Raw genomic sequence first — 25,690 nt, 5'->3', positions numbered from 1 at the left:
GAACCTGCTCTGGCCACTGAAGCCATGGGCTATCTGATGAGGCCACAAGCCAGGGCAACTCATTCCCACACGCAGACTCAAGGGGCTCACAAAGCCCTGCTCCAAGGTGGGAGAGATGCAGATGTCTATAATCCTCCCCGCCTAACAGGAAGAAGTTAGCTAATCATGCCAAGGTGCCACTAGGAACTGCTAGAAACTGGATTCCAGAGTTCCAATCCCTCAGACACAGCTCCAAAGCCTCCCTCCCCCCGGGGCTTCCACAAACAGAAACAACAGTTGGACTTGGGACCCACCCATAACGCAGGGATTTCCAGGAGACCTCAGTCACCAGCACTCCCCCTACCACTCCTGCACCAACACCAGCTCACACCCCCCACAGGGGTGCTGGCAGACAAGGGAAGGAGCAGCACACAAAAGGCTGCCATGGTGTCACTGCCCTGGCTACCTTGGGAACACACCACACACTCCCTCCTCACCTCAGGCTGAGCTCATGTCCTGGGTGGGGTGCAGCTCAGGGCTCCTGCAAAGGCACCAGATTAGCATATGCCGAGCCAAGGTTTCCCCACAGGACCCACAGTGCCTCCCCTGGTAGTTCTTACTGAATTAGGAGAGGGGAGGAGGGAAGAAAGAGAGAGGACTTGAACTACTCTCATTTGGTATTCTGCTCTCAAACCATCAACCTGTGCCCTGGCCTGGACTAGGGGTGGGGAGAGTGCGACGTGCAGAAGAGGTCAGGCCCAGGGCGGGAGACAGGGTGGATCCCATTCCCAGGCTGCCCAGATCCTGGGTTTGCTCAGAGCTATGTGGCCTCAAATCCCCAAAAGGACAAGGCAATGGGTGCAGGCCAAGGTCTGGGTCATGCATCTCCTAGATGAGCTCTAGGCCCAGAAAGGGATGAGGTCTGCTCTATCAATCTCCACCCCATCACAGCCCTCTACTTCCTGTCTCACTGAAGTGAGGGGCCCTGGGTCTTCCTGTTCACTCTGAGTGGCCCAGTCCTACCTGTCCCTCCACGCCAGGCTGGAGAGCTGGGCAGCCACACAGCCAGCAAACAGCTGTTGCATCCCACCCGAGGTGATGGCATCTCTTCACTGGGTGAAGTGAGGCATGCTCATTTTTAATTACACAGACACTGACGTGCACCCGCCTGCACATAGCAGTCCCTGCAAGTGGGGGCTCAGACCCTGGAGGCCCCTTAGGCAGCTGGTCTGCATCGAATGTGCAAAGTGATGGGGGAGGCGCAGCGGGGGCTGCTGCTGGAATGTGGCACATTGTTATTATTCTGCCCAGGAACTTCCGTCAACTTCCCTCTCCCAGACTCCCTCTCATACCCAATGGGCCTTTCAACAGCCTCTGGACCAAAACCTAAGCCTGTCTGTGGGGCAGGAAGTGACAGCAGGAGACAGCTCTGGGGATGCTGCAGTGCTAGCAAGGGAGAGCCTGCAGAAGGGATGGTGAGTATCCTTCCCCCTTGGAGCAGGACGGCCCAAAGCTCTGCAAATGAGAAGCAAAGGAGAAAAGGAATGAGATGGGGCTGCCAGGGACAGGACAGAGGGGGAAGGAAGTGGCAGAAAGAGCTCCAGGCAGGAGCCCAGAGCCTTGGCCTAGCTATTGACAAATGGGTGGCTTCTCCCTGGGTCTCAATGTCCCCAACTGTAAAATAAAGAGATTGGAATAGATGATCTTAAAATAAGTGAGGAATTGGAAAAGACGAATAAAACCCCCATTACTTAAAGATAAAACAATTGTACACTTGAAAAACCCAAACAGAATCAACGGAGAAACTACCAAAAATATTAAGCTCACAAAATTAACAAAAGCACAGCCCATTTTTCTGTGCACTGATCAGCCAGTTAGAAGATATAATGGAAGAAAGAGATGAAGGCCCTCTTGGGGTCAGGCCTAGCCCAGGGCCGAACTGGGAGCCCACCCCAACCCCAAATGGCAGCGGAGGGGATGGCAGAGAAGCAAGGCTTGGGTGGGAGTCTGGGGAAGACTGCAGAAGGGGGAAGGTGTGAGGGAGAGCAGGGCGCTGTGCCTGGCACCCCAGCTGCTGTGCCTGCTGCCGCCGCTGCCTGAAGACTTTTCATTTTCACCTCAGAGCCGGCAGCTTGCCATGCAATTTACACCTCTGCTCATATTCCTGCTCACCCAGGCCCTGGCTTCCTGGGCAGCCCAAGAGGGGGGCCTCAGCAGCAGTGGAGACCAGGGTGGGCTGGGGCACTGAGAAGGGGGGAGAGTAGTTCCCTCTAAGCAGGCACAGGGGGCACAGGCCCTTAAGCATCCTAATACCTGGGTGGGCCAGGCAGGTCCTGATCTGCAGCCATGCCCAGCCTTTCCCCAGCGTCCAGAAGGCCAATACTCAACCCCAGCTCAGCCCTGCTCTGGCCTTCTGAGCCCTTGTGGAGCAAGAGCAGAGGGCTGGGGAGTGTGGGGGTGAGTACCCACACGGGGAGCTCGGGGGCTCAGACCTGGGATCCTAACACTCTCCCTTCCAAATCTGGAAGGGGAGCCACAGCCTCCCAGACGACACTGCTGCCATGGCAGGCTCCACAGCCCATCCCTCTCTGAGATCCTGCTGCTGTCTGCAGCATCTGTGCAGTCAAGGACCTTGAGCCCAGTCCGGCTTATAAGCCAACGAAAATGTTGCTGATTGATTATCCAGCAGCAGGAAGGCTGCTTGGTGCAGATGGAGCCATGAAGTCAAGCACCTGGGAGCCAGAGGAATCAGGAAGTGCCAGAGGGAAGGACAGCTGGGCAAGTGGGGACGGAGAGGTGGGGAGAAAGACAGAAGGTAGGGGAGGAGGAGAAGGCCCTGAACTTCTCATCTCTGACTGGTACCTCCACTTGCTGCTCAGGAAAGACCTTCCCTCTGGAGCCTTAGGTTTCCTGTCTGCATAACCAGACAGACAGCCTCTCCCGATCTGAGGGCTCCACTAAAAGGCAGAGTTGTTCTGCTCTGGAGGGATCTCCCTCCTCAGAATCTCTCCTCCTTCCTTGTTCCTGAAATCCCAAGCTCTCTGGAAAAGAGCAAAAGAATCCTTCCTTGGTAAGGCCCATCTGCCTGGGGAAAAAGGCTCTCTCTGGATTGGTGATGGCCCAAGCCCACAGCACCATCCAGACAAGCCTCAGCCCCCAGGGTCCTGCAGGGCTGCCAAGCTACCATATCTGAGCTGGTATTTCGAGAGTGGTGGCTCCCACGCCCGCCCCAGCAAAGGCTGGCTTTGTGCTTTCATTACTGGGATAGGGGAGTGGGGAGGGGTGAAGCCTGAGAGGCTGAGGAACAAGATCCAGGGCCCCAGGCCAGCAGAGGGGAGAGCCTTAGCCTCCTGTGTGGGTCCCCACACCTCAACATCCAGGGGCAACTTCCTAAGGGGAGTCAGGGAAGCCAAGCCTTGGTGTGTGTTTGTGGAGTTGGGGTGGGGGGGTCTCCTCCTGGCCCAGGGAAATCTGGGAATGGAGAGTCACTGCTACTCTCTGCTAACTTCTGTTACTCTCGTTCAGAGTTTGACTGTGGCCTCTGGCTCTTCCTCTCCATCCCCCAGTGCTCAAGTCCTGTTCCAAAGCCAGCCTGGATGCTGTCACTCATCTGATCACATACCATTAGTGGCTCCCTAAAACCTGCAGGACCCAGCCTCATCTCTTGGGCCCAAATTCTTGCTCCTCCCCTGCACTCCAGCCACAATGGATACACAAAGCCATGCCCACGTCAGTGCCTCTGCCTGACCTGCCTTCCTACTTGGAGAACACTATCCATCCTTCAAGGCTCAGCCCAAATTTCCCCACCCCCAAAGGTTGCTTTGCCTTTCCCAGTGAATCCATCTCTCCCCTCCCCACCCCACTCTCCCTAGGCTAAGCCCTGTGGCTGGGAGAGATGGTGGGAGGAAAGAGTTCTGGGGGCTTATCATTCAGCCCTAGGTCCTGGTGCTACTGAGCACACCCTCCTCCCTGAACTGGGGCAGGCCAATTAGCAGGTCGCAGCCCTGGCAGGTAAGCTGGCCCTGGAGCCGTCTCTACCTCACTGAGGGTAAGGACATGAGGACCAATAAGGCACCTGCAGCAGCTGTTTCCTGTGCCCAGAACAGCTGCCAAGGTAAACCTTAATGAGTCCCTGCTGGGAAAATGGGCAGCCAGGCTCTTCCTGCCCTTTGCTTCTGGCTCCCCCAGCAGGCTCCCAAATCGACAGCCTCAGCCCCTGACTCTGCCCAGCAGGGCTGGAGGGTCAAGTGGGTGTTAGGACACAGTGCTGCTATCCCAGGCCCACTCTGGGTACCACTCCCAGTGCATCCCAAGTTCATGACAGTCCTCAGCTTCTTGGGCCCAGCCCCAATCATGGACAGGGCAGAGTGGCAAAAGGCATGTAGCCATCAGTGATTCTCTGCCCAGGGGATCCAGTCTGGACTTGGCCACTGCTTCAACCCTTGACCTTGGGTAACCTCCCCTCCCTAGGTCTCACTGTCCTTACTGGTAAAACAATGGGGATGCTGGCTTTGATTAGGACCCTATGCCTGCCTCCTAGCTGGTTCCTCCATGCCCCAAACAATGCCACACAAAAGAGGGCCCAGTAAATAACTGCAGAGTAAGTGATTGAGCTGAGATACCAGGAAAGCCTTCCTTATTAAAAATAAAGCTCGGGGGGCTTCCCTGGTAGCGCAGTGGTTAAGAATCCGCCTGCCAATGCAGGGGACATGGGTTCGAGCCCTGGTCCGGGAAGATCCCACATGCCGCGGAGCAACTAAGCCCGTGCGCCGCAACTACTGAGCCTGCGCTCTAGAGTCCACGAGCCACAACTGCTGAGCCTGCGTGCCACAACTATTGAAGCCCGTGCGCCCTAGAGCCCGTGCTCTGCAACAACAGAAGCCACAGCGATGAGTAGCCCACGCACCGCAACAAAGAGTAGCCCCCGCTCGCCGCAACTAGAGAAAGCCCGCGCAGCAATGAAGACCCAACGCAGCCAAAAATAAATAAAATAAATAAATTTAAAAAAATAAAAAATAAAGCTCGGGAACTCTCCCACATTAGCTCAGCAAAGGTGATGGGCAGGGAAAGAGATGACCCCACATTTCATATCCCATGGGGGCTTCCTTACCTGGATTCCCACTGCCAGGACCATCCTGCTCCCTACTGGTGTTTTGGCCTCAGTGTGGACTCAAACCACCCCCATCACTGACTCCCTCAAAGTCACCCAGACAGGTTGAGGGAAAACAAACACAGGAGATTGTGAGGCACTGGGCAGGACCCAGACTCTGACCATGCTACTGGGAGCTTCCTCCCCGCTCACGCTCAACAGGATGACCCACTTCTGCAGGCACCCTGCTGAGGCAGCTGAGGCCCCCGCTCCTTAGTTTCCAGCTGGCTGTCCCTTGACACTGCCAGCCTATCACCCACCACTCGGGAATTCAGTCACATCCACTCCAGGGAAATCTCCACCGTGACACTCCCCAGGGCTTCCTCCAGGTCCAGCTTGCAGCTCCCCCAGAAAGTGCCTCTTCTGGGAACCCCTCCTGCCCCTGCCTACACAAGGGATGAGCCCTGGCACCTCCCAGCTCCACTCACACTGCAACTGCCACGGCGTCCTCAGCATCTAGAACAGACATACAGTTGGCCAGGGGTGGAGGAGGCATCTGCCCAATGGTGTACCCCTCTTAGGACAGAGGTTTTCAAACCAGTTAAGTCTCAAACATCCTCCTCCAAACAAAAGCTCAGGAGGTCATCTGATGTGTAAAACCCAGAGGCAGAGCTACTCCAGCTGAGGCAGGTAAAGGTCTGAGTGCAGCCCCCTATCCCTGGCTGCCAGCCACGGGGGCACCTTAGCACAGCCCCTAGGCTCCGGCCCCCAGAGCAGTCTGAGAACTAAGGTCTGGGGTCCCTGCTCACAGCTGTCCCTAGTAGAACAGCCCTATCAACCCAGCTATCCCTGAACTCTACCACCAAGGTTCCCCCACTGGCTCACTGTACCTGCTCTGCCTACCACACCTCTCCAATTCTATGGAGAAAGAGCCACTATCTGACCTCCAGGGCCTGCCTGCATTTACCCAGCCAACCAGCCTCCACACAGACAATGCCCTGTGTCTCCCTAAACTCAGGAGATGCCCAAACATCACAAGGAGACCTCCGTTGAAAACTTGGGGAAAGCAGAGACCCTGGGGAAGGGTGTTTATGGAAAAGATCATAGATCCTGTTGGAAGGAAGTCAGGCACGGGGGTCTTGGCTGGCCAGTCTAACACTCTCAGTGATCTCCTCGCCAACTGCAGACAGATATGAGCCAAGTACCGAGCTCAGGGACCTCACACACAATCTCACATGTGGGACCCCAGGCCTCGCACTCAGCTCTGGTCTGCTCCATGTGCCCCAAGACTTCCCTGGCTGCTCATTAAGACTGGTCTCACCTTGTGGTGAATTTTGAGGCCTTTGCCTATTGTTCTGGGCTGACATCTGGGTCCCACCTCCTCTGTGGCCTTCCAATTTCAAGGAAGCTCAGTTCCCTCCTTCAGCTGCCAGAAGAACCCCCTTCCTGGGGCTCAAGGAGTGGTCTCCTCTTGCCCTGGAGGCTAACTCCTTGGACCCTGGTGGAGCGGCCTGACAAAGCTGGGGCATCTTCCACATAGACGAACAGTCACACAGAACGCAGGGACCCCTCACACACCTGCTGTCCCAGAGTGCTTGGCCTGGGGCCCCCAGTGGTTTACGTGGAGAAAGGCAGAGTTCCAGCCCCTATAGCTTGCCAGGCTGCCAAGCTGGAGAAGCCTGGCCAGAGAGCCAGGGGCTGCCACACAGACCACAAAGCTGGGATCCAGCCATCCTTCCAGAATCCCCACAAGAGCCCTGACAAATGCTTGTCTTTGGTTCCTCACAGAGAGCCCCCAGGACCTTGCTGTCCCGTGAGACCAATCCTGTCCCAGTCTCAGACATCTGCCACTGCCGGAACAGCAGCTGCTCTCCATCTCCCTCATCCAAAGCTCTGAGATCATTCACCTCCACCCCTCGCCCCAGCCTCTGGGGAAGCAGGTGAGCCTGCCAAGTCCTCCCTCCCCTCCTCTTGGCTACTGCCTCCCTCACCCCTCCTGAAATAGAAAGCCGACGGGCTGCTGTCACTGCGTTTGAAGCAACTCCACAGCAGACCCAGCCTCAGATCCAGAGAGAAGCCAGTGGGGTGGAGAAAAAAGACACGCGCACATGTACGTAACATGTACATACACGCACGCACGCACGGTTAAAGGCAGCCAGCTGTCAGGGTTGGGAGAGTCAGGAGCACCCAGAGTCTCATTAGCAGCCTCTTTTCTCTGGTCTCAGGGCAGTGAGGAAGAGGGCAGGTGTGAGAGCGAGCCTTACATTCTCTTCTCTCTGTCACCTAGGCCAAGAGAGGCACAGGGCCACCCCCTGTCCACTGCAGGCTGAGACCAACAAAGAGAACCGGCCCCTTCCTCGTCTTTCACCTGGGTTTGTTCCCCACCCCCAAAACCAGCAGAGCACCTGGGCCATGCCTCCACTGAGGGCAGCCCGGCATCTGTCTCACTCTCCCAGCTGGTGGTCAAGCCCACACAGCACGCCTCGCAGACATCCCTGAGAAGCCCCTTGCATTGCCCCGCACCTGTGGCTTCCTCATCACAGGCAAGAGAGAGGATGGTACGCCCCCTGCTGCAGCCCCAACTCCAAGAAAATCAAGCCCAGAGCACAGCTGACAGGCTCCCACGGGAGGAGGAGGTAGGAGGAAGGGCTTTCATCAAAGAGGTGACGTCAAAACCAGGCAACTTGTGAAGCTGTCAGGGGCCAGGAAATTTGGACAAAGGTGTCTAAAAATAAACCCCTGAAGCCAAGAAAAGGCTGTGGTGGCTGAGTTGCTCGCCACCACACCACATGTCCTGTTCTGAGGTCTGGAACCCAGAAAGTCTCTTCCCAGGGCTGCTCCTCCAGACTGGCCCTTGAAGCTGAGGATGACACAGACAGGACCAGAGACACCACACACCAGCCCTTCCTTGGGTGAAATGATGAGCAGGCCTTAGGCACTGATGTCTCTCTTCCTGCCCTCAACACCAGCCAGCTCCCCCACCTCCTGCCTCACCCTGCCCCTTAGCCTCCGGCCCGACCCCACACCCAGCACCCTTCTGGCTGCCAACCTCCAGCTCACAAAGGAAATCCTCCTCCATCCTCCCCATGCCCCTTCCCTACCACAGCAGCCCTCCTGTTTCTTTTTCCTGTCTCTGCCCACAAAGGCCACAGATGGTGACCCAGGGCCCCATTTATTCATTCCCAAGCCCTGATACCAGACACTTAACCAGGACATGTCTGAGCTCCCATTTCCATCACCAAGGCCCTGTCCCTTTTCCCAAGCTGCTCTGGAGAACAAGCCACCAGGTTCTTCCAAAACCGCCAAGTTCACATTCTTGCTAACTTTTTTCTCCTGTTCCCTGATCCCAGCCACACTGGCCATGCCCTCTGTACACTCTGCTGCCTCAGCCATCCTCCAGGGCAAATACTGTCAATAGGCTCATGTCACCAAACATATTCACCAGCCCAATCCTCTCTGAGCTCCAGACTACACACATCACTGTGGACTCCACACCCCAACTAAGATGTCCCTCAGGCAGATCCCCCGACACAGCCCACAGAGCTGGCCCCCCAAACCAGTTCCTCCCTCCGCCCTCCATACCTCAGTAGAAAGCACCACTACATGCTCACCCACCTGCCCTGCCCAGAGGGGACTGCAACCTGTGACTCCTCCCACTCCTTCCCCTTCCCATCATCCAACCCATCCATAAATCCATCAGTTCTACCTCCAAAACAAATTGTCAGTCTCCACCCTTGTCTGCATCTCTACAGCTACTGCCCCAGCCCAAGCTGCCGCCATGCACAGCAGGATTCATAACAGCTTCAAAGCACCTCCACCCGGCCCCCATGAGCCACGGTCCAGCCTTACCCTACCCAATGACAGCAGAGCCCATCTTGCACAGGCACAGCTCGGATCCTGGCTGGAACTCTGCAGTGACTTCCCACTGCCTTTAGATCAAACCCACGCTCCTCACCCTAGCTCTGCCTAGAACATTCTTACCGCCCCTCCAAGGGCTCTTCTAGGATTTTGCCTGAGAGGTTACCTCCTCCGAGAGGCTGTCCCTGACCACTCTGTGCACTTGGTTCCCCGCCTTTTCTCACCCAGTACTTTCCTAGCATGTGTCCCGTTTTTGTTTGACGTTATTACCTATCTCCACACCTCACTGTAAATGCCTATTTCATGCACCAATATCTCACACCACATCCAGCATAGCACCTAGCACAGACACTCAATAAATACAAGTTGAACAGATGAATAAACAATCACTTCCAAGCCCAAATTGGGGTCATTTCCCTAGCACCCAAGTTTACAAAATGTTTTAGAGGAGGAGTAATTTACAACAGGGAAAGTTTTTCTCAGGGCCCTTGCTCTGCAGGGCCCAGCAGGATAGGGACAGGGTGGGTCTGGAGTGGGGGCTGAGCACTAAGGATGTCTTAGTTCCAAGTCAGAGCTTAAATGACAGGACTGGGTTTCTGAACAAACTACCCGTACTCCTGGGAGATGCTTGGGGCCCAGGAGGTCTCGGGTGTATGGAAGAAATGCCAGCAGCCTCTGCCCATCTTCCTAGCTCCACAGGCACCTGCTCCACGACGTGCTGCCCTCCCAAAATGGCCTTTTCCTCCCAGGCTAGGCAGGCCTCCCCAGAACCCACTCAAAGGACTGGCTGCCCCCTGACACACACACCAGACTTGTGTCTCACCTTGATGTAGGTGTCCAGGGCAGGATGGACACGGCGGGTAGCCAGCCAGATGGACAGGGGTGTGGTGTAGGGGAAGGTGGCCATCACCACATGGCTGGGTGCCGGGAAAGAGAACACCTTGAAGCCAAATTTCTGGTAGAGTCGGATGAGCTCAGGGGAGGGTGACTTCTCACCTTCACTCAGAATGCTGCCCACCGCACAGCGGCACTTCGCAGGGGGCACCTGGGGAAGCAGAGCAGGGGTGTCAGGGTTGGGCAAAGGAAGGAGGCCCACAGACCTCCTGCTTCCTGGCTTCTTGCCAGTGTGGGCCTGGCAGAACCACTAGCTCCAACAAGCCACGCAGCCCCAGACACCATAATGGAGATGACAATTTCCTGCTGAAACCCGGCCTGTGGCATCCCGCTGCAGGACTCATCCATCCCTCCATTGCACAGGGCAGGCCCCTGCCGGCTGTGGAGGGGCCACAGAAGGGCTGGTCAGGAAGCAGAACTGAACTCTGGGTTGCTGATCAAACTGTGTGAGATCCTCTTCCCCAGGCTCTTAGGCAGGGCCAGCCATCATCAACAGGGCCTCAATACCTCCTCTCCAACCCACACCCTATCCTAAACCCTGCCCCACTTCCCAAGCCCCTTCTTGGCTGAGACTGCTGGTTCCCCCTAAGTCTCCCTGGACCCCTAGTACCTACACTTCACTTCACTCTGCTCCCCTCCCTCCCCTGGCTCCCACAAACCCCAGCCAGGTAAGGGCTCCTACGTGAGTCTCCAACACTTCCTAGGCCTGACTCCAGGCCTGAAAGGGCCAGCACTTGCTTTTCCTTCTGGTATCAAGGGGTCCCAGTTTGTCTCACCTCCTGCCACCTGAATCTGTACCAGCCCCCAGGGGTATCTCTTCCTAAATCCAAGAGACTTACCACAGACCTTTTGCTCTCCATCCTGGGTTTTCCTCAATCTGAAGGCCCTACTCAGGGGCCACTGACCCCTAAATTTAAACTCCTTCTACCTCCACTTGCTCTTCTCCTCAGCCTACTTTCCCAGTACCGTGAAGTCATTTTTACCTGTCTCTGCCCTCCCATTGGCCTTTTCCAAGTCCTGTCAACAATCCCCCAGGGGTGTCTCAGCCCTGCTCTGCCTTTCTACTCTGGCCAATTCAGCCCTGTCCTTGGAGTCTCACTTTGCCTGAAACTTGGGAACTGACTCCCACCTCTGCGTAGTCCCTGGGGGTCACCTCCCACTCTCTGCAGCCCTGATCCCCTTGAATCCTATGTCATTAAGCATAACTCAGGGCTTTCGTGGCAGGCAATATGGTGCAGTGGTCAGGACCACAACTCTGGGAGAGGCAGGCCTGGGTGTGAATCTTGAGTCCTGTGCTTTGGATGAGTCCCTTGGTTTCCTGAAGCCCCAGTTCCTTGATATCAACTTACAGAATTGTAAGATGCTTCACATGAGGACTGAGCATGGTTCAGCAAGTGCTCCATATTTGTTGTCAGTTATTAGTAGCTATGACACCGGTCAAACAAGTAACCACTGGCCCAGGATGCCCATCTACCCAAACCTCTGAACATGTAGCTCCTCCCTGCCCATCCTTCAGGTCCAAACACCCTCTTGGAGAGCCTCTCAGGGTGGCTCAATGGCAACCCCCACAGACTCCAATACTGTGCTGTAAACTCTTACCCACATCAAGTCAACCTTGCAGCTCAGTCACTTCTCTCAACCTCACGCTCCTCCCACCCTACCCAGAGGGGCTGGAGAGCACTGCAGTACCACCTCTTGTCTCTAGATGGTGCAACTGCCTCATTCACACCCAAGACTTGAGGATGGCCAGAGAGGCAGGTGGTTCTGGCAGGCCTCCTGCTGACAGACCAAGGGACAGTGTCTGCGGCAAAGCCCATCTTCATGTTCCTAACTAACCCTAGCGACCTATGCTATACAAAACATCCAATACAGGTTAAACAGAGAAATGGATGGAAGGTCAATTGATAATCTCCTCTCCAACACCTGGCCTGCCCGGGTTTGGGTCCCAGGGTCTTGATCACCTCAGCAGCCCTCACAGACCTTCCAGCTCCACATCCTTCTCAGTCCCCCAAAGGCACCAGAACACCTGTGATCATCCTGCTTAGAACCTTTCAATGGATCCCAATTCACCTCTATGACGAAACTCCCGAGGCCAGCATGCAAGGCTGTCTCAGGGTGGCCCACACAACACACTGCCTGGATTTGTCCACACACTCACCTAGCACTCCTTTTCTGCATCCCTAGGCCTGAGTAGGGGCCAAGACCCAGGTGGGCAGGCACCCACTAATCATGTGAGTGGCAGAGGGAGAGACAAATCCGGGCTCTGGCAAGCCAGCCTTACCAGCCTCCTCTCCTACCACACCCCCACACAGAACTATTTGCAGCTCCCCAAACATGCCACATCCTCCCATGCTTCCTCCCTTTGCGTAGGCTACTTCCTCTGCCTGGAATGTCCTCGTAACCCTACCGCAGAGTCCTTTCTGCCTGGGAAACTCAACCATCCTTCAAGACTCAGCTCAACCCTCCTCCTGAAAGCCTCTGTTGCTCCTCACTAAGCAGCCCCTCCCCTCTGATCCCAAAATGCCCACCAGAGGGAGCAGTCTTGTGCTGCACTGTAAGGAGGTGGCCTCTCCTCCTCCCCACCACTCCAGGCCTCTAGGGGGAAAGGTCCAGGATCCTGTGCACATAAGTTCTTCAGCGATAGTACAGGCATGCATGCATAAACCTGCTCGCACAGGCTCTGCATCATGAGCAAACCTCCTCTCCCTCTACCTTGAAAAAGGAGGAACTCTTGTCATGGGGGAGGGAAGCAGCTAATAAGGAGACAGGGCTCCTGAGATCTTGGGCACGGGGACTCCCTTCCTGCCTGAGCAACTTTTCAATTCCAGAAGTGAGAACACTTCCTGCCCCTTCCCTTGTCCAAGTGGCTAAGGGGCAGACTCGGAGGTTACCCAGCAAGCCCACCACCTGCTAAGCAGCCCCATACCAAGCGGGAGCTGGGAGACAGCTGAACCAGGCACCAGCAAGGAAGAGATGGGACAGGGCCTAAGACAGGCTGGGGAGTGGCAAGGCTGGTCTCAGAGCAGGGGAAGGCTTTCCTGGGCTCCCAGGAGAGCCCAGGCCTACCTCCAGGGGAATGGCCCACTGAGATGGTCAAGGGCCCAGAAAGGAGGAGCGTCTTGATGGCTAGAAACCCCACCCACCTTGGTTCAATACAATGTCTTTATTTGGGCCTGACCTTCGAAGGGCAGGCTGGGCCTTCTAGTTCTAGCTGCCTTCTCCCTTTCTTCCCTGTATCAGTCATTTCTCTGGGTACCTATGACCAGAACAAGAGCTGGACCAGAACTAGCACCAGCAAGGAACCATACCAGGGAGACAGGGCAGTGGCCAGACCCACCACCAATTTCAGTAAGGTAGGCCCATCCAGAATCTGCCCTCAGAGCAAAAGTGCTAGGAAAGAGATACCAGAGTTATCTCCTTCAGGCTGTGAGGCCTCTTGAGCCCTAGCATTCTAAGAAGAGGACAATCTACTTGGAACCTACAGCTTCCGGGTACAAGCTGGCCCTACTGCCCCTTCCGGAGAGGCCTTGCAGTACCTTGCTGACCCTGCTGTGTGAGGTCATAGCGAAGAGAGGGTCTCTGCCTGGCCAAGACCTCACTGAATCTGGAAACTGGACAAGATCAATAAATTCCAGGGTCCAGGAAGAAAAAAATGGTGTCAGCTAGCCCAGACCAAACCCAGCCTTTGGGTTCACTAGAAATGGGCCACCCCAGGTCCATAACCTGCATAATGTGACTGGGACAGCTGCACTGTCTGCCAATCCCAGACCCAGAGGGATACCTTGACTCCTCCCTGGCCAGACTACCCAGCCCACCTTTCCACAGGGGCCTGCAGTTAACCTGCTGTGAGCAGAAACCTAGACTCCATCTAGCAGAAAATCATCATGGGGTACCTGGGGTAGGCGATGGCCTGGGCCTCCAGGAAGCATCAGCTCAGCTCACATTCCCATTGCCCTTGTTGAGGGCTCAATCCTGGGAAATCTTACTCCCTCACCCCACCCCTTCCCAGGCTCCATGTGACCTCAGTGCCTCCAGGGAGAGGAGGGGGCACCATCCCCACATATACTGAAGGGGAAGTACGGCACAGGCCTATGTCAGAAAACTCTTACTGGTCTCAGCCCCTGCAGACGTGGTGACCGTAAACCAATTCTCAGTGGACTAGGGGGAAAAAGAAACTTCAGTGTGGTCTAGTTCACTAAAGGCAGTACCCAACCGCCACCAGTCCCCTCCCCAAACCCTTCCATGCCTGGAGGCAGCACCCTCTCCTAGGCCTTGCCCAGGTGAGCTGAACAGGCTGCCATGCTCCACCGGCCTCAGCCAAGCTCCCCACAAGGGCAGGCAAGCAGGCAGGTTACTTAAGCCCCAAACACAGCAGTGGAGGCGGTGGCAGCAGAGGGTGGGGCAGAAGGAGGAGGGCCAGGCTGGCAGACAGGACACGCCCATGGGCACGGCAACAGCAGCCCAGCCACGAGGGCCTGTTCACAGGTCAGAACTGGTTAGGATCAAATAAGGTGCTCAGGGTCCTCTCCACCTCCTTCCCAACACCCAAGGCTCCCAGAGGAACTAGGCCCAGGAGGGGAGGCAAAAGTCACTGTCCAAGCAGGAGAGAGAGGGCAGAACTATACAAGGGCAGGACAGAACTGGGTCTCTGTGTGTGTGTGTGTGCGTGTGCGTGTGCTGAGGGAAGGGGGGTGGAGAGGTGGGGACAGATCCTTGACTGACTCTGGAATCACCCCCTTCCCTTGGCACTTAGAAGAGGAAATGACGAGACTTCCCTGGTGGTCCAGTGGTTAAGACCCAGCACTCCCAATGCAGGGGGCCCGGGTTCAATCCCTGGTCAGGGAACTAGATCCTGAATACTGAGACTGGGAGCCTGTGTGCCGCAGCTAAGACCTGGTGCAGCCAAACAAACAAACAAATAAATATTTTTTAAAAAATCATTGACTTAAAAAAAAAAAGAGGAAATGGCCACACTCCATGAAGGCGGTGTCCTGGAGAGGAGAGGGACACCTATGAGCCACTGCCAGGGTCTGTCAACTTCTTGCCACATGCTCCTTCCTTCCTTCCCCCCACCTCCACCAAGGTCCTCAGGGATGAAGAACGGAATCCTTCCTCCTGCACCACAAGAACCACTCGCCCAGATCTTACAGGCTTATCCCATGAGAACTCCAAAATATAGGGCTGGCTGGCTGACATACAGACATACATATGCATCTCCAGGATATATATGCTCAAGCAGCATCTCATATGAAATGGTCCACTGTAATCGCCACAATCTTGCCTTGTTGGTACCCTTTTCTGTGTCACTTCCTGAGCCCAGAGCCAGACCAGGGGAGCCTCACCAGGCCTTTCTCAGGAACCAGCCTCCTTCTGTCCAGCTGAGGCCTGGAAGGGGTGTGGCTGGGGAGCTGTCAGTCTTATATCTCACGGGGGTGGGCGGCACCCACAGCACATGGCCACCTCTCACCTGGTCACTCACTGCCCCACTCACAGAACCTGAAATAGCCTCACTTCCTCCCACACTCAGAGAAGCAGGTTCTGGCTCCTGTTGTGTTGTGCTGTGCTGGGGAGGGTGGAATGGGGATGGGACACTCCACAGCTCAGCCTATATCCTGTCCCTTCCTTCTGTGAACCATAATACGCAGGGCCCCATGCTGGACACCGCTGTAGGAGGCAGCTAGGGAGCAGAAAGCTTGGCTTCTTGGCCTTCCCCAGGACTGGATGAGGCCTGTCCTTCAGGCTTCCCTGACACCCCCCACCCCGACTGAGACGGCCTGAGGGCTGGGCCCCTTGGTCCCCACTGTGCAGCAGTGCCCAGGACAGAGTGGCACAGACAGGGTGCTCAAATATTTGCTAAATGAAAATAAAAAAGCATGAGTAAACTCAGATAGTACCGCACCTCCTGCTAACTGCTCCTTAGTCTCCTCCTCTATAATATCAGCAGTGTGGACCCAGAGGCTTCAGGTCCTTATGGACCAGATAGTCTGTGATAGCCATGAGCACCTGAAGCCTGGGGGTCCAGGGTTTCCTGAACCTTTTAGGATCTCTGCCAGGCAGGTGAGCCATCGCAGGTGTCAGGGTGTGACCCAGCTCTGAATAGGGACACAAGTTTCTTACAGAGTGACCCAGGACTGGGATGGACAGGATCAGAGGGGCCACTTTAACATATATATTCATTCTCTGTGCCAACCAGACGGTCACAGCCAGGCCTAGGGTCTAAGCCTGGGTTATGAGTGCCCAACCTAACAACTCCTCATCACACCTAATTAGCATGAGTGTTTTTTCCACCCATTTTTTGTTGTTGTTACAACAACTTCTTGAGGGCAAGGTACTGGGGTGAATGCCTCACCTATGTCACTTAATTTAACCCTTGCCAGCCTACCTATAAGCAGGTATTTTTAACATTACTCTGCAGATGAGGAAATGGAGGCTCAGAGAGGGTATGTGGTATGCCCAATATCACACAGCAGGACAGTGGTGAGACAGAATCAAAACCCAGGACTACTAACCTTGAGTCTGTCCTCTCAGGCCATGGGCCCCCAGACTGGTATCCAAGTCGGGCTGTGCCCAGCCAACCCCGGAAACCCAAGTCCCACCATCTCAGACAGTCCACCACACCTCCAGGAGAGCTGTACGGTGGGCTGCTTGGAGGTGGCTGGGTCAGGAGGCCATAGGGAGAGTGTCCCATGCCAGGATTCTTCTATCTCACTCTTCCCTGAGCCAGCCTCCAGCAATGACCCAAAGGTACGGTGCTGCCTTGGCCCTTTCCCATTCTGGAATTAGCACCTCCAACTCAAGAGGCGATGTACTGCTTCTGGAACAGGACATGCCGGTGAGGAAAGAGGCAGCTGCAAGGACCCTCATCCCTCCCACTGAGGTCTTGCAGAGGGTTCCAACTGGGTCAGATGTGGAAGGAGGGGCAGGGACCAGGGGAGGGTAGAGGAGGGACAGGGACTTACACAAGAGACCCCTGCAAGGGTGGGGGCCCGGCATCTGGTCTAGGAGCTTCCCACAGCCCTGTGCCTGCTCCATCCCACTTGGGTCCCAGTGTTCTTGACTGTCACTTAGTGCCACCTCCGAGCCATGTGACCTCAAAACCTCAATGTCTACTCACCCCTCAACCAGGCCATATCACCTCTCACCCAGACCCAGCCCAATCTCCTCGATGGCCCCCTGCCTCGTCTCCTTCTCTCCTCCACCTGCCATCCGCTTAGTTCCCTAAATCAAAGGTGGCAAATTGTGCTGTACCTTTCCTCCCAACCTACTGTACCTCCCACCACCTGGCCCAGCAAACCCTTCTACATCTTTCTCTGCCCACCACGTGTTCACTTGCCACACTTCCTCTGTCATCCGACATCTGCAGGCCTGCACTTTGCAGTTCCCCTTAGCCAGGAGGCCTTCCCAGTAGAGCAAAATTCTACTTATGACAGAAGACCTCCTCTCTGAGCCTCCCTGGCAGACTTGAGGCAAACCCACAGCTCGCTCAAAGTTCTGTGAGCATCGAACACAGTGTCTTGCTGGAGATGCATCTGTATAGGGCTGACTTGCCAACCACACAAAGCTTCCTGAGGGCAGGGCCATGTCTGTTCATCTCCAGAGTGCAGGTGTCAAGCAGAACCTGGCACAGAGAGGGAGTCAGCACAGCCTTGTTTCGACTGAGTACCCCATTGAGGCCTGTTCAGCACATGGTATGGAGGCTATAGGCCTTGCCCACTTGAGCTCTCCAGGCAAGAAAACCAGAGCTGGGGATTCTCAATGCCTGGTGTGCCAAGGCTCAGAGCTGGAGGCTCCAGCTGGAGGCTGGAGAGCCCTTGGCAGAGCTGCCAGCCCATGCAGCTGTGGGCAGCACCACCTCATGGCATGGCAGGAGGCCACATTGGTGAGTCCTGATTCACCACAGGCTGTAAATACAGCCATATGCCCACAGGGTGCCACTGATGTCAGGTTAGTCTCTGACCCCAGCATACTGGACATTCTGGACAGCTCACCTGGCTCCACCTGCCCCCAAAGCACTCTCCCAACCAGGCAGCTTGATGTCCAAAGAAATGCCTTATCCTTGGGCCAGGGGACACCATAATGGCTGGAAGATTCCACCTTCTTTCAGCATGAGAGCTGAAAGAGGGAAGGCAAAGAAACAAGATATGACCCCAAAGAGAGGGCAGCATCTGAAATGGCCTGGTCTTAGAGTGCTGGCTTCAAATGGGGCTGAGGGAGGGACAGAAGAGGAGGCAACAGACCAAGGCCCCCTCAGAGGCTAGGGACTCACAGTGGTGTGGCCCCCTGCACTCAGAAGTCCATGGGCAGAGACAAGCCAGGAAAATTAGATCGGGACAAGTAGAAAGCCAGCATATGGATGTCTGGAGCAGAAGTCCAGATTAAATCTGGAAGGAGCTTCAAGCTCAGAGAGGAGGTGGTGTGCACAGCCAGCTCAACGATTTCCCCACCCCTTCCTCAGAAACCAAAACACCCCTTGCCCAACAAGCCCTGCCCCATGTCTGTCCATGGGGTAGAACCCCAGCCAGCGCCCAGGAGGCTCCTTACCGTGCGGGGGTTGTCATAGTAGACGGCAACGGAGCGGAGCTTGGGGGAGACACTGCAGCTCTCTGTGAAAAGCCGCCCAGTTTCACCATAGGGCCCCACGTGGAACTTGTAGGCCATGGTGACGTTGCGGACGGGGGGTGAGCCAGCACTCACTGCCACTCCAGCCAGCAGCCCTGAGTACCCAGCAAAGGCCAGCAGCGTCAGCAGCAGCAGCAGAGTCAGGCCCCCAATCAGGCCCAGGAGTAGCAGGTCCGACATGGCTCTGTGCCCCCCACGCCGCACCCCAAGGCAGCTGCAAAGGAGACAGAAGGAAAAGGTGGCTGGTAGCCTGTCTGACCAATGTGCCCACCTTCCCGCCAGCCAGTTCTGGCCCAACCTCAGCCCTGCCTTGGGTGCTCTGATGCAGGAGAGGCAGGAGCCAGAGGTGTCTACACACAGAGTGACCTAGAAGGGAGTTACAAAGGATGACTGAAGCTACAAGCCTCTTTATTTCTTAATCACAACTGTTGAGGCTCTCAGAGCAGCTCTGTCAGCTGGCAGCCTTGGTCACACCTGGGGTAGCTGAGTCATAGAGGGGCACAGGAGTGAGTCAGCCAGGGACATACTCCTGGCCCTGACCAGCCGCCCCTGCTGGGCCAGACGTCAGCCAGCCTGCCTTTTCCCCACATTGCCTCTTCCTTACCACAACTGAGCCACACTACCTGCCCAGTCTCCCCAAGCCTCATGGGCCACTGCCAGAGGGAGGACGGGCAAGCACAGGGCCCAAACACTTATTTAAAAACAGGGAAACCATGAGGAACAAAACGTCAAGGGGAAAAATGTGCCACAGCAAGGGACTCTTGTAGGAAGCTCTCCTTTGCTAAGCACATCTGGCCCGCGAAATACTGCTTTCCAACAAGCTCACCCATCCAGAACCAAAGGAGAGACGAGGTTAAAATAGCCTGAGCAGGCAGAACAAAGTCCAGCACTATGCTTCCCAGACTTGAGCGGAGCTACCGGTGCTAACAAGCTTCATCTCACTTTTCCAGTCCATAGATTAGAATCAGCAAGGAAGAGGAGGAGGAAAAGACTGCTAGAAGTTGGAGACACAACAGGTAGCGGTGAGAGTTAACCACAGCTGGACCATTTCATCCCATGGTGGAGGGGTGCTAGCCTGGCAGGGAGCCACACCTGGGGTCCACTTGCTGCCCTGTCCCTCCCCCTTCCTTCCCTTCTCCCCAACATCTCCAGATGTTTGGAATTCAGTTTTTGTGGTTCTGATCTCCCCACCTGGCCTCCTGTACTAGGTAGTTTACAGGAAGCCATCCTGGGGTAGGTATGCTGGGGCAGGGCGGCGGTGTCTTTTTTCCTTTTTGTGTATGTCATTTATCTGACAATTCTCCCTCTTCCTCAATGGCCTTTCCCTGTTTCCCCTATTTGCTATTTGCATGGTACAAGCAATAAAGATACTTGTTTCAGGGGAGAAAAAAATAAAAAGCAGAGAAGCTATCAAAGAGCAGGCCTAGGGACACAACACATAGGTTGGTGTATGAGCCATTCAAGACAGACTGCCTGGAACTCCATGAAACTTGGGGCCAGAAGACTAACCCTCTTACACAGAGGGCTTGACCTGCGTCACCCAGGAAAAAAAAAAAATCACACCACAGAGAAGACTATTTAAAGAGGAATGGAAGCATCTGACCCATTGGAGGAACATTCTCACCCCAAGTACTTAAAATTTTAAAAGCTTTAGGAGCTGAAAATCAACATGTCGGCCCTATGGAAAACAGCTGTATGGAATAGTTTGTTCCCTGTGGGTTCTGGGTATCAAAATTTTTTGCTGAAAAACTGTCTTTGGAGTCAATGTGCACACAGTGTTTGTCTCACAAAAAACGCAAAGTAAACTTCTAAACCTTTGGCATCATGACCTTGAGGTGTCTCACACTGGTCTTCTCACCGACCCCTGTTCCTGCCCCCCCAGCTGCGCTTGTTTTGGACGCATTCCCTGTCCTACTCAACTTACCTCCAGTTAGTTTCACTCCTGTTTTCTTCGATGATAATGATGATAAATCTTTCACTGAGTACTTACTATATGTTAGGCACTGTCTAAATGTTGAAACACAGCTACTTCATTAATCCTCAAAACCAGGTGGGTATGGATCAGAAAACAAGTGGTTAGAGATTAAGAGGCTTGCCCAAGGTCACAAAAGAACTAAATAGAGCCACCTGGACAAAATGCAGGCAAGGAATCCAAGTAGTCTGATTGCAGGCCCCCACTTCCACTTTCTCTCTCCTCCCTGGGAACAGGACTTCCAGAAAAGCCCAAGCATTTAATCCATGTTGGACATCTCTGAACCCAAGGCTCTCAGCTGGAAGCTCTCAGCATCTAAGTCTCCCACTCATCCTGGGAGTGACCAGCCCTCACTATGACCTACCCCCATCCTCTCAGCTGCACACTCCCTGTCTCCTGAAAGGAGCTTAGTTCCCACCTTTCTCTTCCTCTCGCCTCCTAAACTGCTCAGAAGAGGGGTGAAAGGTACCTGGGGGCCGCAGAGCTTTGGTCAGCCCAGGAAGGAGGCAGGGCAATGGAAATTTCCCCTTTACTCAAGAGAAAGGGAAGGAGAAGGACTGGGGAAGCTCACCTCTAAAGCCAGTCTCAATTTTAGCAACTCATGGCATCCAGCACGGCAGGGACCAAATGCTCCAAGTGCTCCAGGGCTGGGGGCAGAAAGAAAATAACCACTGAGCCGGGCACCCTGCCCTGACTGATCTCTTTTCAGGGAAAGCCCACAGGAGCCTCTACAAGAACTCTCTCCCCGCCCCAAGGTTACACTCTCCACCATGTCCTCAGATCCCTTAAGGAAATCAGAAGCCAAATTCCGCCTCAAAAATGTCATCTCTTCACTAGACCCCTGCTCATATATCCCTGTTCTTGGAGAGCCCTCTTCCTGGAGAGCTCCAGCCACCGCACCTGGCCCTGACACAGCCCCTGCCGCTGACCCTGGGCAGGTTGTGACCCCTCTCGGGCCTCGGTTTCTCCTCAGGTTAGAGGCCCAGGCGGAGCGTCTGGGCGGGCTGCCCCGCGCTGGCTTCCCAAGGCTGCTCACGTGCGCCGCGGCGGCCGGCCTCGCCCTTAAAGTGCCCGCTGCAGGCAAAACTTTGGCACTCGGGGGACGCGGGAAGACGTGGAGTCTGAGGGGCCTGCGCGGGAAGGACGGGACGCTACCTCCACTCTGGGCTTCCAGCCCCTGCTCACCCTCGCCTCGCTTATTTACCCAGCCCTTTTCTTTTCAGCCACGACCTCACGGGGTCCCAGGCACCTCTGCAACTTAAAGGAAGTTAAAAGTTTGCAGCCAACGCTTCGAGGCGCGGCCTCAGGAGACGGGGGCGGAGTTAAAGTACGGTTCTGGCCTCAGTCTTCGTGCTCCCCACCCCCTCGCCCGCCCCGGCTCCCTTGCCTCCGGGCGTGCCCTGCACTCGTGGCCGAGGCAGAGGGTGATCCGGGATGGTAGGCTGGTCCAAGGTCGCGTTCGGGCCCTTGGACCGGCCGGGGCGAGCTGTGGGCGAGACGAGATGCAAAGAGCGGCTGGGCCGCGGGGGGTCACGGTGGGGACGCGGGGGGCCCTGAGGTTGCGCCCGGGCGGACTGAGGTCCCAGGCCCTCGGCGCGCGTGGAGCCGCCCCGGCGTGATCACCTCCCCGCCCCGGCCCTCACCTCAGCTGCCGCCCGCCGCGGACGCCGATCAGCGCACGCGGTTAAGGGCTGAGCCGCGGAGCCTGCGCGCGCCCGCCGCGCACGCTCGCTCCGCCCCCTCTCGCGGCAGGACGTGGCCGTGGCCGTGGGCGCGTGCGCGCGGGACCCGATGGGCAGAAGCCTGCCCCGCCCCGTATCCAGGGCAACAAACGTGAGCCTGTCAGGGGCCGAGCCTGTCAGGGGCCGAGCCCGTCCCGTACCTTCGTGCCTCCCACGAACTACTGGGTTGCAGACGGTGATTTAGGAACAACCTCTTAACTTCTGGGTTGTCGAGAGCACCCCAGACATGAGGGGAAGTAGAGAGTCAGTGTGGGGTCCCGGAAGGCGGCACCGGAAAGGATCGTTTGAAGAGGCTTGGGAAGTGCAGCACGGCAGTAAAAGTCTGGCATTTGTACCACCCTAGTTACTGCTACTTTCTCTCACTGAGGCTTCGCGACAGACCTGGGAACCGGGCAAGGCAGGGCCACTTGCTCCCGTTTTACAGCTGAGGCTCAGGGAAGAAGCAGGATCCAATCTCCGGACAGCGCAAATATCAGCTTCCTACCTCCAACACTCCACCCTTACCTCCCCCTTCCCCCCCCCCCTCAAACGGAGCACAGGGGTGATCATTCATCCATCCAACATTTATTGAGTACCGCTCCCTGCTAGTACAGTTCTAGGGGCTGCGGATACCAAATGAACAAAACCAAGGCCCCGCCCTCCTGGAGCTCACCGGGGAAACGCCCCCCTTCCAGGCTCCTCCCTCAGTACCCTAGACGCGGCTGTGGGAGGCAGGTCTGCCCTTCTAGCTTAAGTATTCTAAATAACCCTCCAAGTCAACTGTAAGTTCGTTGAAGACAGGTTCAATCTTCAGCTCGTATTTCTGAGGATCTAGAAACAGCAAAGCACTCTTCTCGGGCTCCAAAGATAAAACCTCGCCCTCTTGAGAGGCCCAGTCTTGCAGTGGAGGGGATGGGGGAGATGACAACTATGCTCGTAAGATTGGCTACAAGACAGGCGGGGCCAAGAGCTACTTTGGTGCCCTTCACATAGAGGATTGATGTTTGGGAGGTAAATCATCTTTTTGTGGATCCCATTACTGTACTAGCAAAGGGCAGACTGGACACACAGAGGCACTTGTAGCCGGTTTCCTTTCCTTCTGCTTCACATTTGTTCTGCCCACAGGCAGGGAAGACTGAACCTCACCCACAGGGCTCTGAGCCAACTAGCGGAATGGGTAGCTGACTCCTCAGAGGCACTCAGGGCTGGGCTGGCAGGGTCGTGGCAGTTGTTTTGCTGATGAACATCCGGCACAAGATCAAACCCTTTGGGTGCCCCAGGCAAGAGGACTATACACTTGGAAGCATTTCCTGTGAGACGAGGAAGGACCAGTACCCTCAAGAGACAGACAGCCTCTGTATGGTCAGTTCTGCTTCTCAGAAGCTATGAGCTTCTCCCACGAAACTTGTCTGGAGCTGCCCTTTCATAACTTGTCCTGTCTGCTCACTTCCTTTAGCTTGGTTGGGGAACTCCAGAGCCCCATGTCAGAGTTCAAGATGTGCCTTAGGAGCTTCAGCACCTCTGTGGTGAAAGTAGAGTTGGCCTGTGACTGGGGCTGCAGGCCATCAGCTTCCCAGGCTTCATTGCAGGCTGCTCCCAACAAAGCAAGCCCTGTCCTCCCCCGGATCCCTGCAAGGCCTCCACTAGCCACCAGGAGGCAGTAGCCCAGGCACTTTCCACTACCCCTTGCAGCAAGTCTGAGCAGAGCTGATCACCTAGCCATCTGCCTCACCCATGCTCCACTCCCAGTCCTATCTCCCAATAGCACATATTCTCCTCTCATGAGCCCAGACTTGGCCTTTGTCTCCTTCTGCCTTCCTCTGTCCAAAGAATTCCTACAGAAGCGCTTTAACTCTCGCTTAGTAAATTCCAGAGAATGTTTCCCCAAACTTGGGAAACTAAAGCATAGACCATCCCCTCCTTCCCTACCTCTTCATGCTCCAAAGCCCTTGTTAGTTCTCTGAGGCAGTGGTTAGAGCCTCTAATTCAGATGACAAATGGAGAACACACATGCAATGCAAGATGCTCTGCAAACCCTGCCACCAGCCATCTCCCCCCCTCTGAAGGCACTGATGCTGTGCCCAATCCCTGGCCACTCACAGCCTAGTTAGGGCTGCCCCTGCAGGACTTGCCATGACTGAGGGACCAGCTAGCCTCAAGCCACTCTGAGTCAGCTTCGCTGTTTCCTCTAGAGCCAGGAAATGCGGTCCTCTTCAGGTGAGCAAAGGCAGAAAATGCCTAATGAACCCCACTGCATAAAAAGAGCCTGCCAGCAGTCTGCCCTCTGTTCCCACCCCCCGCCTTCACAGGTGCCATCTCAGCATCCAATATGCTCTAAGTTATATCCCTTTCACCACCACCCAGCCAAACAGCTGTTCAGACAATTCCCTGATCAAACAACACTGCCTTCTTCAGTTTAAATTTTATTTTACAAAAAGAGAAATAAAGAAAACTGATAGGCAGTTATACTTACAATTGTTCTGTTTGCTTTTTTAAAAAAGTGACATGAAACACAAGTAAAAATAAATACGTCATAGAAACAGCCAGTTGCCCAGTCTCTGGGGCAGGAGCACCTGCCCTGCTGAGAGAGGAGGGAAGCCCATGATCACACCAGCAGCTGGAACACCCAGCTACAGATGTTCCTCAAAGCCAGGCGCAGGTCCCAGGCCTCAGGGGGTGTCCTGAAGAAAGAAGATGGAAAACCAAAGCCAGGTGCCAGGTCCCTGGGGCCACCTCATCTCTCCCCCACCCCACTCCTCCTGGCAGCAGTGTGGCCTTAGTGGTTATCCATTGTGACCCCCTCAACCCACCTGGACCCCCTTCCCCGACCCCTCTGGAGAGGGTACAGGAAAAAAACAGTCTTGGGCGGGCTGAGGGGATTCTTCTGGTTGAGTCCCCAGCCCACCCTGAGTAACACAACCAGATAACAGTTTACACCCACGTGCACAAGGGCATGCGTGTGCACACATACACTCTGTCTCACACACACACACACCCACCCACACACACACACACAAACCTGGGCTGAGCTCTCTTCCAGGGGAGGGCCCTGGGTCAGGTCACAGTATGAGGTCCCCTCTTTTCTGAATATTATCCCAGTAGTGGTAACAGAGAGTACCCAAATCACTCCCAGCCCCCAGCCCTACAGACTCTGCAGCCTGTCTAGCTACCTCTCTCCAATGCACTAGATTACTATATCAAATAGACCTCTGAGAGAGGAAAGGAGCAGACTAAGGTCCCTGAAGAGCAAAGAAGTTGGACACTGCCTGCTCAGGAAGTTCATCGTAAGACTCGGGTATTCATAAAAGGCCTAGGGCCAAGCCAGTGGCACAGAACAGACATTAAGGGGTCACAGTGGAATACACAGGACAACAGAGAAGAGTCAGTAGGAGGGAAACAGAGTCTGAAGGTGACTGATGGAGAGCACAGCCTTCTCACGCAGACCTTGAGGTGCGGATTTCTTGGGAACAGTCAGCAGAGGGCCAGAAAGTCTCTTGGGGAACTAATGGGGGAAGGAGCTCTTCTCTCAGGAGTTTTGATGGGGGAAGAGTCACTGAG

The 25,690-nt window shown here is 55.4% G+C and overlaps 1 protein-coding gene across 5 annotated transcripts in view; it reads right to left on the bottom strand.

The window, feature by feature from the left end:
• Positions 1-22,149, bottom strand: part of TEX264 (testis expressed 264, ER-phagy receptor) — a 29,744-nt gene extending 7,595 nt beyond the window's left edge. The window contains exons 1-4 of one of the 5 annotated variants that reach the window (XM_036869283.1): positions 22,055-22,149; positions 20,983-21,058; positions 18,362-18,653; positions 9,750-9,971 (exon numbers count right to left, since the gene is read on the bottom strand). In XM_036869283.1, the coding sequence (XP_036725178.1) occupies positions 9,750-9,971; positions 18,362-18,619 (480 nt within the window). In that variant the 5' untranslated portion in view covers positions 18,620-18,653; positions 20,983-21,058; positions 22,055-22,149. The other 4 variants (XM_036869284.1, XM_036869286.1, XM_036869285.1 and 1 more) reach the window with 4 other exon arrangements.
• Positions 22,150-25,690: the final 3,541 nt, after the last annotated feature.

The sequence above is a fragment of the Balaenoptera musculus genome, chromosome 11 (assembly GCF_009873245.2).
Source record: "Balaenoptera musculus isolate JJ_BM4_2016_0621 chromosome 11, mBalMus1.pri.v3, whole genome shotgun sequence".
Lineage (NCBI taxonomy): Eukaryota > Metazoa > Chordata > Mammalia > Artiodactyla > Balaenopteridae > Balaenoptera > Balaenoptera musculus.
The sequence above is the reverse complement of the archived record's forward strand: the minus strand, read 5'-3'. Positions and strand labels throughout refer to the sequence as shown.